This window comes from Cordyceps fumosorosea (assembly GCF_001636725.1).
Source record: "Cordyceps fumosorosea ARSEF 2679 chromosome Unknown scaffold_16, whole genome shotgun sequence".
In the NCBI taxonomy this organism is placed as follows: Eukaryota; Fungi; Ascomycota; class Sordariomycetes; order Hypocreales; family Cordycipitaceae; genus Cordyceps; species Cordyceps fumosorosea.
The window spans coordinates 653,314-667,074 of NW_017387316.1; the positions used below are offsets into that span (position 1 = coordinate 653,314).

The 13,761-nt window shown below is 55.6% G+C and overlaps 4 protein-coding genes across 4 annotated transcripts; 2 read left to right on the plus strand and 2 right to left on the minus strand.

Moving 5' to 3' along the window:
• Positions 1-747: 747 nt before the first annotated feature.
• Positions 748-4,308, plus strand: ISF_06414 (IQ and HECT domain protein; the record flags this gene model as incomplete). Its single annotated transcript, XM_018850018.1, has 3 exons — positions 748-1,250; positions 1,319-1,515; positions 1,592-4,308. 3 exons carry the CDS (start codon positions 748-750, stop codon positions 4,306-4,308), a joined length of 3,417 nt encoding a protein of 1,138 aa, XP_018702995.1.
• A 287-nt stretch (positions 4,309-4,595) lies between these two features.
• ISF_06415 (BCAS2 family protein) lies at positions 4,596-5,303 on the minus strand (the record flags this gene model as incomplete). The annotated part of the gene is made up of 2 exons (XM_018850019.1): positions 4,596-5,191; positions 5,270-5,303. The coding sequence occupies 2 exons, from the start codon at positions 5,301-5,303 to the stop codon at positions 4,596-4,598; spliced, it is 630 nt and encodes a 209-aa protein (XP_018702996.1).
• A 1,619-nt stretch (positions 5,304-6,922) lies between these two features.
• On the plus strand, positions 6,923-9,127 carry ISF_06416 (polyadenylate-binding protein; the record flags this gene model as incomplete). The annotated part of the gene is made up of 1 exon (XM_018850020.1): positions 6,923-9,127. The coding sequence occupies one exon, from the start codon at positions 6,923-6,925 to the stop codon at positions 9,125-9,127; it is 2,205 nt and encodes a 734-aa protein (XP_018702997.1).
• Positions 9,128-10,113: 986 nt separating this feature from the next.
• On the minus strand, positions 10,114-12,755 carry ISF_06417 (hypothetical protein; the record flags this gene model as incomplete). The annotated part of the gene is made up of 4 exons (XM_018850021.1): positions 10,114-10,930; positions 10,988-11,435; positions 11,665-11,950; positions 12,003-12,755. 4 exons carry the CDS (start codon positions 12,753-12,755, stop codon positions 10,114-10,116), a joined length of 2,304 nt encoding a protein of 767 aa, XP_018702998.1.
• Between the last annotated feature and the right edge of the window lie 1,006 nt (positions 12,756-13,761).

Here is a 13,761-nt window from a genome sequence, read left to right on the forward strand (position 1 = left end):
GGTCGAAGGCTTTCGTTTTTTTTTTTGGGGAGATCTGGAAACGAGCGGCGACGGAAGCGATAATTTCCAACACGATGTGTATTGTGTCAATGTACAAGGCGTAATTGTTTCGAGAAGGACATACATATGCGCAAACGCAGACTGGAACAAGGTCAATGACGGTCGTGATGATGAGGTGAAGATTTGGCAGTGTGTTTGTTGTAGAAGCGAATGGCAGGAAATAGAACATCGGTGGCAGGAGTTATTAAGGTTACCCGTGCCTTAGCTAATTTCTAGTACGGATTACAGAGCAAGGGTTAATGACATTCGGAGTACAGAGGTTGACATGGGATGCTCTAGAACAACGAAAACAGTTCAATAAATACTCAAAAATAAGTCAATGAATAGAGTAAGTAAAACATAACTAGTTTATTTACTTGAGAAAAAAAAAATCGAAAATGAACCTGACAGAAAAGTAAAGACAAATCTGACAAAAAGTACTCCAGGCAGCCTGCCATGCCTCACCTCATTGCCCCACCACAGGTGCTTCCCGCTCCCGATGTCGTCCTACAGTTGTACCTCTCGATCCGAACTTGGACATGTTAACTCGATTCCATCCTTTACATCCCCTCTTCCCTTGATACATATTTATCAACAAGCGTATTTTACGAACCCCCATCACCCAGCCCTCTTCGCTTCTAAGCTTTGAGGGCACTGCCGCAAGCCTTCCTTCCATCCCTCGTCACGCCACCCCCCCTCCTGTTTGCCATGTTCCCAACCTTCACCGGCAACTCGAGGCGCCCTCGCAACGTCAACCTCAGCGGTAGCGTCGGAAATCCCTTTGCTAATACATCGTGGTCTCCATCCACCGCCTCGACCACCAAAAAGACCGTCTTGGACGCCAAAGCTGATCGTGAGAGGAGGCAAGCCGACAGGGAGCGACTGAAGGCAGCCTCGCGCATCCAACGATCATGGCGGGGTCACAGAGAACGGTGTCGTGTCAGCGACATGCACCGCGCCGCCTTTGACCGCCTGTATACCGAACCCGGGGCCCCCGGTGACACAGACAGGTTGCATCGCGCATTCGTCCTGTTACTCTCGTTTTGCAGACCGGCCGCCCGACTTGACGATCTCCGACGCTTGCAACACTATGCCTATGACGCGGCTGGCGTCACCTCGACCAGCCTTTGGCCAGCGCACCCAACTCGTCTACCGAGGCTCCTTCACGTTATTAACTCTGCTTTGGAGTCTGCTTCAACTTCAACCACAGGGTATGAGTGCTCCCTCTCTCATACTGTCCTCTGATCACGTTGTCTGCTAACACCTCGCCTATGACCAGCACTCTTACCGATGAACTCCGCCTTCTTCTCCGCCTCGCTACCCAAATTCTCGAATTCGTGCCCCAAGCTCTAAGCTCCTCCGGGAATAGATATTTTGCTGCCTTGGCTGCTTTATGCAAAAAGGTTCAGGGTGAAGACTGGCTCCAAGATGTACTGGAGAGTCTACGTGCCGCCCTCACGTCCGACGACTCTAGCGGTACGTCTTCCACCCCTTCCTTCGCCCGATAAGCCTCTTCCACAAGAACATCACTAACACCACCACTGCATTCCAGCCTTTGCGTATTTTACTCGCGAATTCCTAACCGAGGAGAATATTACACTGTTCGAGGACAATATTGAGTCGTTCGCCGCAATCATTAGCCCCCAACTGCTCAGCGAAGAAATTGGCTATTCGTACAGCTCGAGACGCGTTCACACCGACTCTTCCGATGGACTCATGTGGCTCCTCGCTCATACTACCGATCTCACGAGAACTTCTACTTGGACACACGCTGGCATCGACCCAATTCGCTCCCTCTTCATCCAACTCTCGGCTCTCACATCCGAAATCAGTGCTCGCGTGACCACACCCAACTCACTCACAGCCGAATCAGAGGGCGATTTTCGCAGCCCCGATCAGCCCGACAACTCCTACATTTCCCGTCAGCTGCTATGGCTTAGCAGTAGCGAAGGCACATCTAACATCCTGCGATACTTTACTGCCAACTCCAGCCAACCAAGCTGCAACACCACCAGTTTGTTGGCAGGCTACCTGCTGACATTGCTGCAAAGCTTCTCTGGGAAAGCTGACGATATCCGCATGAGGTTATTTCTAGAACAAGTCACAACAGGAATAAGGTCTGTTCCTACCGTCAAATTCCTGTGGCAGATGGCCCAAGAAACACAGGTCTTCAAGATTCTCCGGGACGAACCCGGGCAAACGTTTCCCATTCTCAATCAATACCTCAACGATGGCCCCCTGCCCGACGGCGGGGAGACCGACTCAGATCAAGAGTGGCGTATAATCCTCCTCTTCCTCGAACTATACACCTTCATTCTGCGACTGAGTGACGACCAAGATTTCTTTAGCGGCATCCATCCATCTCCGTTACAAGAAAACTCTTCGCCATCGCGCATTCAGACCTGCAGTTTGTCACTTGAGGACGTCAAGTCGCTCAGTCTCTTCCTCAAGAATATCGCCTTTACACTGTATTACAAAGGTCATGAGCTTTGTCCGGTACGGCGAGGCTTTCTTGAGTCTCAACACCGCAACAAGTCAGCTGCTTCTGCAAAAACATCGCCGAAAGCAATCAAGCTCAGATCTACAAAGTTGGATCTTGACAGCCTTCGCGACATAGTATCCAGTACAATGACGATGCTCTACGAGAGGGACTCGCGGAAAGCTTTCCTTCCAAAAGATCATTGGCTCATCACGGATCAGCTGCAGCAAGAAGACTTTGTCGGTGCTGTCCTCGCAGAGGAGAAGCGCCAACGGCAGGAAGCGTTGTCCTACGATAGCCATGGCGATGGCGATGATGAAGATGACGGTGATGAAGACGAAGACGGTCTTGACCGTATGTCTTCTCGTGAGCCACTCGCAGGTCGTGCGGCGCGAGAGAAGATAGCGAGGCAGCAGAGACGAGCGCAACGAGAGCGCCGACTAGCAGAGCTAGGGCCAAAACTGGCTGTGCTGAAACATATGCCTTTTGCCGTGCCGTTCGATACTCGTGTTAGGATCTTCAGGCTTTTTATCGATGTGGACAAGGAGCTCAGAGGCAGAGCCCCTGACCACGCGTTTCCGGTACTTGCTAAGCACGCTGCCCAGATTCGCAGAGGTCAACTCTTTGAAGATGCCTTTGAAGAGCTGTACAAGATTGGCGACGGCCTCAAGGACCCAATTGCGATCACCTTTGTTGACCAATTTGATGAACCTGAAGCCGGAATTGACGGCGGAGGTGTTACTAAAGAGTTTCTCATCAGCGTTATATCGGAAGCCTTGAGCGGTCATGAAGATGGCATCAACATGTTCACCGCCAGCCCCTCTGGGCTCCTCTACCCAAACCCAATTGCCATAGATGCAATCAAGGAGACAATGAGAGTAGGCCATGTGAACGAATCTTTTCCTGAGTGGCGCCAGATGCTCAACTCGCAGCTTCGGCGATACGAATTCCTGGGCCGCTTGGTGGGAAAATGCATGTACGAGGGCATTCTTGTTGACGTCAACTTTGCTGGCTTCTTTCTACTGAAGTGGCCCTCTGCTGGGCCGGATGACGAAAACAACTACAAAGGCAGCATCAACGACTTGCGGGACCTAGACGAGGAGCTATACAACGGCATGCTTCGCCTCAAAAACTACCCTGGAGACGTCTCGGAACTTGATATCAGCTTTACGGTATCAGATCAAGTCTCGATGCCCAAAGCACCGATAAAGACGGTGACAAAACTGCTGGTGGCCAACGGGGACCAGGTTTATGTGACGAATGACAATCGGCCGTTGTACATTTCATATATGGCTCGGCACCGGCTGGTTGTGCAGTCTGCTCCACAAACAGCGGCATTTCTGCGAGGTCTGCGCGCAATTATCCGACCATCGTGGCTTTCCATGTTCAACCAGTCAGAGCTCCAGCGTCTTGTCGGGGGTGACTCGTCGGAGATTGATTTGGAAGACCTGCGTAAGAACACGGTCTACTCGGGCTTGTACGAGTTGGGTGACGACAAGGAAGAGCACCCAACGATCAAGATATTTTGGAAGGTGATGCACGAATTTACCGACGAGAAGCGGAGAAACTTGCTCAAGTATGTTAGCTCCACGCCGCGCGCACCACTGCTCGGCTTCTCCCAACTCCGGCCGCTATTCTGCATCCGTTCTGGAGGAAACGACGAAGAACGGTTGCCGAGTGCGAGCACATGTATCAATTTGCTTAAGCTGCCAGTGTATAAAACGGAGGAGAGGCTGCGTGAGAAGCTTCTCTACGCCATCACGTCTGGTGCAGGGTTTGATTTGAGTTAGACGACGACTATGACGACAACAGCGAGATCTTTTAGCGTTCATGAGTGATATAAATCAAGCAGCATAACACAGAACATCTTCTGAAAGGACTGAGTAACGTATAACATCCACGTTTTGTAGTGGGTAGTATATTTGAAAAGTAAACGTAAACGCCTTTTGCTTCACCACGCTCCTTCCCAGAGCAAACGGCAGTGCCCAGCATGCATGTACACTCGAAATCCAATCCCCGAGAGAAGCGGAAAGTCTACCTCCCAGATCTGGAAGACCAAAAGCGAACCAACCACCTGCTACTCTCGTGGCGGGTTCTGATTCCGCAGCTCGTCGCGGATCTGCTGCCTCAGCTCCTCGACCGCGATCTCCGTCTCCAGCACCCTACCGACCCTCGCGCGCCAGCCCTCCTCCAGGCCGCGCATCTCCGCCGCGACCTCGTCCTGCCTCGCGCGCCGCGCCGCGTTGACCAGGTCGACCTCGCGCCTCGCGGCCGCCAGCTCGGCCTCGAGCGTGCGCAGCTCGGTCTCGGCGTGGTAGTTGACGAGCAGCCAGGCGTTGCGGCCGCCGCGGTCGAGGAGGCGCAGGTTCTGGTTGCGCGCGGCCAGGTACGCGGCGGAGACCTGGGCGCGCTCGAGGGGCCCGCGGAGGGAGGCGGCGGGCGCGGAGGATGTCGGGAGGGGATCTTGGGCTTCATAGCGGGAGAGGTCGAGGGGTTGGAGGGGGGTCTGCGAGGCGACGCGGTCGAGCTCGATAGTCATAGTAGACGTAAAGGAGGGAGGGGGGTGGGATGGCGGCGAGGCGGAGGAGGAGGAGGAGGAGGAGGAGGCGATTTCGGCGTCGATGAGGGCGCGCGCGGCAGCGAGGACCTCGACGGAGGGCTCCTCGTCAATGTCTGGGAAGGGAGGATTAGCCGTGTGTTTTTCTTGAGTGAAACGATTAGAGCTTGTGGAGGGGGATGCTGGGCACGTACAGGGAAGAGACTCGTGGTAGGCTGGTATTGACATGTTGGGAGCGGTTGCGCGCGGCGGCGGCGACGGCGGCGCTGTGATGGGAACAGTGGGACGTCAAGGGCACAAGGAGACGATGGATGGTTTGGAATTGAGTCGCTAGCGGTGGCGAGTTGGTGAAATAAGGCAGTGTGGGCGAGCTTTGGCGAGATGATGAGGCGCGAGGAAATTGATGCTGGATGAACTACAGTAGTTGGGCAAAAAGGTTCGCCCACTTTGGAGACTTTGGAGGCGGCGTGCACGGACCAACGTTTACAGTGCCAGAGTTTTGTAAGTACATAGAGCCACCTCGGATACTCTGTGCTGGAATTACAATCTTACTTTCTGCATTTTCAAGCTTACATCATGGCCGGCCATGTAGGTACCTAATTACAGCAAGTGTTGTCGCTTAGCTGAGACACAATGATGGCAACGTCGAAACATTAGTTATTACTCTTCATCTCTTTGCGCATCGCTTTCATTTCGGGGGCCCCAGACTAGAGTAATGACCCCTGCAGATGCACAGTTGTTGAAGTGACGTGCATGAGCAGAAGCGCCCAGGTACGTCGCGGATAAATAACTACCTAGTGTAGGCAACAATGAAAGAGTAGAGGGGAAGGATACTTGCTCGTAATACAGGCGGTAAAAGTGAAGGAAGGAGAAAGGGACAAACAATTATACTCCAGGGAAGTACAATTGGCGCCGACAGGCAGCACTGTAAAGTAGCACGAGCCACAGTCACGAGCCACAGGTTGTGTGTATGTATGTACATACATACATACTTAGTCGGGTGCAGGAGCCCTGGGCCAACTGCCGAGCACCAGTTGTCTTGCCTCCAACAAGCCAGAGAGACTACTAACCTAATGACTGGTTAGTTAGTCAGGTAGTAACTTGCGAAGAAAGATGAGGGGAGACATACTGTAAGAATAAAGCTTATACTGTCGACTATGCACTGTGCAAGCCCGTGCCTGGCACGCCACGCCACCCACTTCTTTCACTCTGTAGTTCCAACTTGGCGCGCAAACAGACGGCGGACACACACCCTATTTTTTGGCGTGGCTTGTGTGCTGTGTGCGAGGCGGAAAGGGCACTCCACCATAGTCAAGTCGGTCAAGGCCAACCAGGCAAGAAAAAATATATCAACACGCCGAATTTTTTTTTTTTCCTCGCTTTCCCTTCTTCTTCTCTTCCACACCACCACCAAAACCTATCACCACAAAACCCTCAACTTTTTCGAGGCGAGTTAGTTCAGAGAAATAGTCCCAGCACTATCTTCTCTGTCCCTCCTCTTGTATTCAATCAAGAAAACCTACAAAAAAAATTTGAAAACCATAAAACCCCCCCCCCTCGTCTCGTGCGATAGATTGGTCGACTCTCTCAACTCCCGCCAACCGCCGTCTTTCTCTGAGCCTCTCACTCAAAGACTTTCTGTGTTTTCTTCTCATCCCAGCTTCGTCAACAGCCAGTCTGCTACGTTGCCGGTTTTCTCCTTCTACCACACGACACCAACTTGTACGTCGCGCTCCCCTCCTCTCCCTCTCCCTCTCCCTCTCCCTCTCCCGTCTCCCTGCCGCCCTCCTCGCTAACATAACCTGCCGAACCCAGTCCCCGTCGACTTGTTAACTCAACACGACACAATGTCTGCCTCCAACAACTCCGCCGCTGTTGATCAGCTCGCCGCCGACCTCAACAACACCTCCATCGACGGCAAGCCCTCCGTCGACACCTCTGTCTCCGCCCCCGCTGGTGACGATGCTGGCCCTACCCCCAGCTCCGCCGCTCCTCACCCCCAGAACTCCGCCTCCCTCTACGTTGGCGAGCTCGACCCCTCCGTCACCGAGGCCATGCTCTTCGAGCTCTTCTCCCAGATCGGCGCCGTCGCTTCCATCCGTGTCTGCCGTGACGCCGTCACCCGCCGCTCTCTCGGTTACGCCTACGTCAACTACAACTCGACCCCCGACGGTGAGAAGGCTCTTGAGGAGCTCAACTACACCCTGATCAAGGGCCGTCCCTGCCGCATCATGTGGTCTCAGCGTGACCCCGCCCTCCGCAAGACTGGCCAGGGCAACGTCTTCATCAAGAACCTCGACGTCGCCATCGACAACAAGGCCCTCCACGACACCTTTGCTGCCTTCGGTAACATTCTCTCCTGCAAGGTTGCTCAGGACGAGAACGGCAACTCCAAGGGTTACGGTTTCGTCCACTACGAGACCGATGAGGCTGCTCAGCAGGCCATCAAGCACGTCAACGGCATGCTCCTCAACGAGAAGAAGGTCTACGTCGGCCACCACATCCCCAAGAAGGACCGCCAGTCCAAGTTCGAGGAGATGAAGGCCAACTTCACCAACGTATACGTCAAGAACATCAGCCCCGATGTCACCGACGACCAGTTCCGCGAGCTCTTCGAGGGCCACGGCGATGTCACCTCTTCCTCCATTGCCCGCGACCCGGACGGCAAGAGCCGTGGCTTCGGTTTTGTCAACTTCACCACCCACGAAGCCGCCGCCAAGGCTGTCGACCAGCTGAACAACAAGGACTTCCACGGCCAGGAGCTCTACGTCGGCCGCGCCCAGAAGAAGCACGAGCGTGAGGAGGAGCTCCGCAAGTCCTACGAGGCTGCCCGCATCGAAAAGGCCAGCAAGTACCAGGGTGTCAACCTGTACATCAAGAACCTTGATGACGACGTTGATGACGAGAAGCTCCGTACCATGTTCACCGAGTTTGGCCCCATCACCTCCGCCAAGGTCATGAGAGATAGCCCCTCCGATGACGATGAGGAGGCCAAGGAGGCCGACGACAAGGACAAGGAGAACAAGAAGGATGAGGAGAACAAGGACGAGGCCGCCGAGGAGGACAACAGCGACCAGGACAAGAAGGACAAGAAGGGATCCAAGAAGCTCGGTAAGAGCAAGGGCTTCGGTTTCGTCTGCTTTAGCAACCCTGACGATGCCACCAAGGCCGTCGCCGAGATGAACCAGCGCATGATCAACGGCAAGCCCCTCTACGTCGCCCTCGCTCAGCGCAAGGATGTCCGCAAGAGCCAGCTTGAGGCTAGTATCCAGGCTCGCAACCAGATGCGCATGCAGCAGGCTGCCGCCGCCGCTGGTATGCCCCAGCAGTTTATGCAGCCCCCGGTCTTCTACGCCGCTGGCCAGCAGCCCGGCTTCATCCCCCAGGGTGGCCGTGGCATGCCCTTCCCCCAGCCTGGCATGGGTATGCCTGGTGGCCGTCCTGGCCAGTTCCCCGGCTACCCCCAGCAGGGCGGCCGTGGCGGCCCCCAGCAGATGCCCCCCAACATGTACAACATGCCCAACCAGTTCCCTCCCCAGTTTGGCCAGCCCGGCACTCCCCAGTTCATGGCTGCCATGCAGCAGGCTCAGCAGGCTGCTCTCGGTGGTGGCCGTGGCGGTCCTCAGGGCGGCCGTGGCAACGCTGGCATGCCTCCTAACGCTGTTCCTGGCTTCCCTCCTAACAACCGCCAGGGCAGCATGGGCCGTGGTGGCAACCGCGGTGGCAACAATGCCAACAATACCGCCAACCAGACTGCCCGCCCCGGCGACAGTGGCTCTGCCCTCCAGGCTCAGATCGCCGGTGCTCCTCCTGCACAGCAGAAGCAGATGCTCGGTGAGATGATTTTCCCCAAGATCCAGGCCATTAACGGCGAGCTTGCTGGCAAGATCACCGGTATGCTTCTTGAGATGGACAACTCCGAACTCATTAACTTGATCGAGGACGATGCCGCTCTCAAGTCCAAGGTCGACGAGGCCCTTGCCGTCTATGACGAATACGTCAAGACCCAGGAGGGCGGCGAGGAGAAGAAGGAGGCCGAGACCAAGGCCTAAATGCAACGTTTCAGCTGAGGATCTGGGGAGGAGCATAGGCTCAAGTGCGAGCAGCTCACCCCATATTGCTTGATTTTCTTTTGTTACTTGACTTAACATTTGGGCTTTGGGCTTTCTTTGTTATGCAACCTGATATCGGCATATGTGTATGAGTATTGGCGGCACAGAATATCTGCTATCTCATGACGATTGTCTACAGGGTTACATTTGTATAGTTGGACTTGCTATTTCTTGTCAGGCACGGCGCACAAAAGTCAAAAGTTGCGGTTGCAAGACGGTTTGGGCTCGGGAACCGGATGGCGAGAATTGGAGGCAAAAAAGCTGAGAGGCGCTGGCTGCACAGTGGCTGGCAAGGCCTGAGATTGTTTGAAAGAATTGCTGTGGACAGAGATACCCCTCGACTAGTCCACGAGATTTTACCAGGCAAAGAAGGAGATTTTTCTATGATAGGACTAATAAAAATGTTAAAATTATTATCCCTTTGTGCACTGTGCTGACGTAGTTGATGACTCTCAAGCTATGTATGTATGTAGGTGCAATGTTGCCATGAATCCTGCCAGGGTACAAACACGGCTGTGTGACACGCTTCTCTTCCTTATTTTTATTTGTTTTTTTAAAGTGAAATGCTCTGTACATACATACATACTCGCCACTACCTTGTAGTATAGTAGAATACAAGGACAAACAATGCTTACTTGGAGTATACCTACCGTTCCATGTGTCCCTCCCAATGCTGTTTCCGACCAAAAACTCCTTCCAAAACAAACACTATAATCCGGCGCGATTCCAACCGTGTATGCATGATTTTCCTTGCCAAGACCAGCAATGACCAAAAAAGGAAGAGTTCAAGCTAACGTCGACCAACGATTACTCTTCCACGCCAGGGAAAACAAACAGAGCGCCAACAAAGCATGACAACAAGGGACAAAGATCTCCGCCTCCTCACCCTTCTTCTTTGAAAATCTCGCATCATTAAATCACCCTCATTAAATCCTCTTCCCGTGGGCGTCGAAGCCGCCAATCTCACCGCCACTAGTGGCACCGCCACCTGTGACGGGGATGCGCTGCCCAGGAACGCCGGCAAAGAGAGTCTCCATGATCCTGCCCTTTTGGTGTCGTCTCAGGTCGGCCAGGTACTCGCTGACCGAGGTGATGCCGTGAATCTGGTCTTCGAGGGAGAGGAGCGTGGCGGTCGCGCCGGAGCTGTTCGCGACGCCGCGGACGAGCGGGGAGACGAGCCTCCCACGAAGACTCTCCAGGGAGGCCTTGAGGGTGAGAAGACGTCCGTGATGGTCGATGAGGACGCGCTTGTTGCGGACCGTCTTGTCGCGGACGTCGCGGAGGAGGTCGCGGTTGCGGGCAAACTTGGCGAGCTCGTTGGCGCGGGCCCCGAGCAGGCGCACCCAGAGACCGGCGAGGGCGTCGGCGTGCAGGGCCTCCTGTGCGGACGACTCGCGGACGACGGCGCGCGCGAGGTTGAGAAAGTGGCGGTCGACAGCTTCGAAGAGAGCGAACAGGGTGACGCTGTGCTGGAGCTCGGCGGCGATGCTGTCCTCGAGGACGGTCAGGAACTCGGTGAAGAGCAGCTGGATGAGTCGCTGCTCGCGCTGCGGGTTAGACAGGCCAAAGACGCGCGTGGCCAGGTTTCCGAGCGGCGTGGGGGTGCCTTGCGCGTCCTCGAGAACCCGCGCCTGGGAGAGCATGTTGTGAATGTTGTCGTAGGCGGCCGATATGGTCGACGGCGCGGGGGCGTTGTGGAGGCGGCTGAGGTGCATCCTAGCCCAGTCCATGACGTTGAGTATACTAGATGCGCGTTAACTGTGTACGATACACGGTTAGCTGACGGCGGGTGAAGCATACCCGTCCACGTCGCCGTCAACGCGGGCAAAGAACTTGGTCATCTCGACAGACAGGGTCCTCATCGTCTCGCTCAGGGCGTCGAGGTCGGAGACGATGCTCGCGGCGTCGCGCATGTCGCTAGAACGCACGCTCTCGCCGAGGTCCCAGACAGCCACGCTCGTGGCCTGCAGGTCGTGCACCTGGGCAACGGCGTTCTCCGAGTAGTAAATGAGCGGCTCAAAGGAGCGCGCGACGCCGGCCACCTTGACGAGGTCACCAGCCGGGCGCGAAGCGACAGGCTGTAGGAGCGTCTTGACGAAGAGGATGCTGAGGAGCGCGATAAGGGTGTTGATGATGACGGCGAGCCACGAGGACGTCACGGCCTGGTAGCGCTTGCGCAGAAAGGAGACGGTGGCCTCGATAGGCTCAGTGCGCTGCTGAACCTCGGCGCGGAGGGCTATGCGGAAATCTGGGGCTTTCAGTCAGCAAAGATGGTTGTGTGATGTTGATGGGCGCAAGGCAGGTTAGAAGGGGAGTGAACTTGCAGTTGTCAGACGGCGCTTCTCGTGGAGGTGAAGCAACAGTCAGCGCAGGCGCCAGCGACTCGACTTTGATGGTGTCGTCTTGCGCTTCCGGGTTGGGGCTGCGCATCTTGACAGGGCTCTGACTTCCCCGGGGCAGCCTTGTGCGTATGGCACGTTGCAGTATGCTTGTCGTGTCCGAGGCGTTCCCAATGTCACTGTCATCATCCTCCTTCTCGCCTACACTGTTTCCTGCATTGGCGATAGGCGAGGAAGGGTCCGTGAGCTGGTAGCCGAGGGCAGTGGCGCCGAGGGCAGGGCCATCATGTAGACGACCCTTCCAGAAGCCGGCGCTGCGTCTGCCGTTGTCGAGCTTCCGCCACGCCGGTGGTGAGAAGCCACCAGCGGCGGAGTCCGCCTCCGATTCGGCGTCGAGGTTCGACGGCGACGACGGGGGCGGCGACTGGTGGTGATGTTGACCTTGGAGGTGGTGGATGTCCTCTTCCGGAGCGAACTCGCTGCCGGGAAGCACCGAGGACGGACGAGTCGAGGACGGGTGAGTCGAGGCGGACGAGGTGGCCTCGGTCGAGGGGCTGGGTGGTGACTCGAAGTCTTGCAGAGATGCGTCCAGAAGAAGCTCGTCGTCCTGAGTAGGTCCTGCTGTCCCGTCTGGCTCCGGCGACGGGGGCAAGCTCGTTGCGGCTGGCGATGGACGCAGGGGCGGCGGTGATTGTGTCAGTGCCATGTTTGAGATGTGGTGTGTGAGGAGGAGGGGTCGAATCGCGGCGAGTGCGGCGACGACCACTCCAGTAGGAGGAGATAAAGTCCGGGAGCGCAAGCTGGCGCGAAGGCGTCAGCTGCTCAATCAGTGATGGGGGGGCGGGCAGCGCAGAAGCACGCGATGGGCCTGGTGGCGGTGGTAATGCAGGTAGGGCTTTTTGGAGTCTATGTCGACGGCCAGTAGTGGTGGGGGGAGCAGCCTTAACAGCAGCAGCGAGGGCAGTGGAGGAGGAAGGGGCGGGGGAGAATGAGGCGCTGGTGACACTCCGAATGAGGGCCGACGACGAGGCGGCGGGTGATTCGCTGTTGTGCGAGGACGAGACGAGGTTACGCGGGAGTGATACACGGGGGAGGCGTATATGGGGGACGACTGGGATGTAGAGGGTGAGGAAGCAGAGCAGCAGACCGACGACGGCGAGAAAGGTACCGGGAGTGACGTTGATAGTGACGAGGGAGACGTTGTTTGTCACGGAAAAGAGGGACTGCATAGTAAATGGGGAAGAAGGGGGAAGGGGGGAGGGAGGGGGGGAGTAGAGAGACAGAGAGAGAGAGAGAGAGGGAGAGAGGGAGAGAGGGAGGGAGAGAGGAGGGGGGAGAAGGAAGACAAGGAAAAGAGGAGGACGAGAGGGGTGTGTCCGTTGATGTTGCTATTGTGAGATGGACAGAGGACGGAGGACGGGACGAGGGAGGAGTGAGGGCAGAAGAGGAGGAGGAGGAGGGGTGTGTCGTTGTCGTGGTTGTGCTTGGTCGTCACAAGTTGGAGCAGTCCCCAGCCTACCATATATGTTCATCCAGTGGGAAGACTATGGCTGCCCAAGACGAAAACGAGCTATAACGGCGTTTGCTATAGAGCCCAGAGAGGCGATGCTGTATCGTATCTATCCAAAGTCCTTCAACAGCTAGAGTTGATGAAAAAGAAAAGAAAAAAAAAAGATTCAAGCAGGTTTTCGTGAATTCACCACAGCGACCGTCCTACGCCCACTCACTCACTCATTGATGGAATGTGGTTTATTTATAGGACCACACTCTGTACCGTGCCTCCTCCCAACGTTGGCGTAGGGGCTTCCCGGTCGGCGGCAAGTTGGGCCATTTACAGCATTTACAGCGTGGTCCCTCGGCCGCTAAAAGAACAAGAACCAACGCTAAATCGCGCCCCGTTTCATTTGGGCTCACTTGGTTGGCTGCAAAGCGCCTCCTCCCTCCTCTTCCCAACCTCCCAGCCCACCCCAGCCAATCGAGCCCACAAATTGCCTTTACCTTGGACCACCTTCTTCTTCAACCACCACGGCCTCCATCATCAATCATCATTCATTCATTCATTCATTCATCCAATGCATCCAATGCATCCACCAGGTCGCAGATCAAGCGGCCATGTACGGATACAGATTACGTCCTAGAAAAATCTCCTCACCACGATGTGATTTCTAGGGAGCTCATGTTTCGGGTATCCCCCCCCTCATTGTACACCATCCATCATCACATTGCTGGCATCAC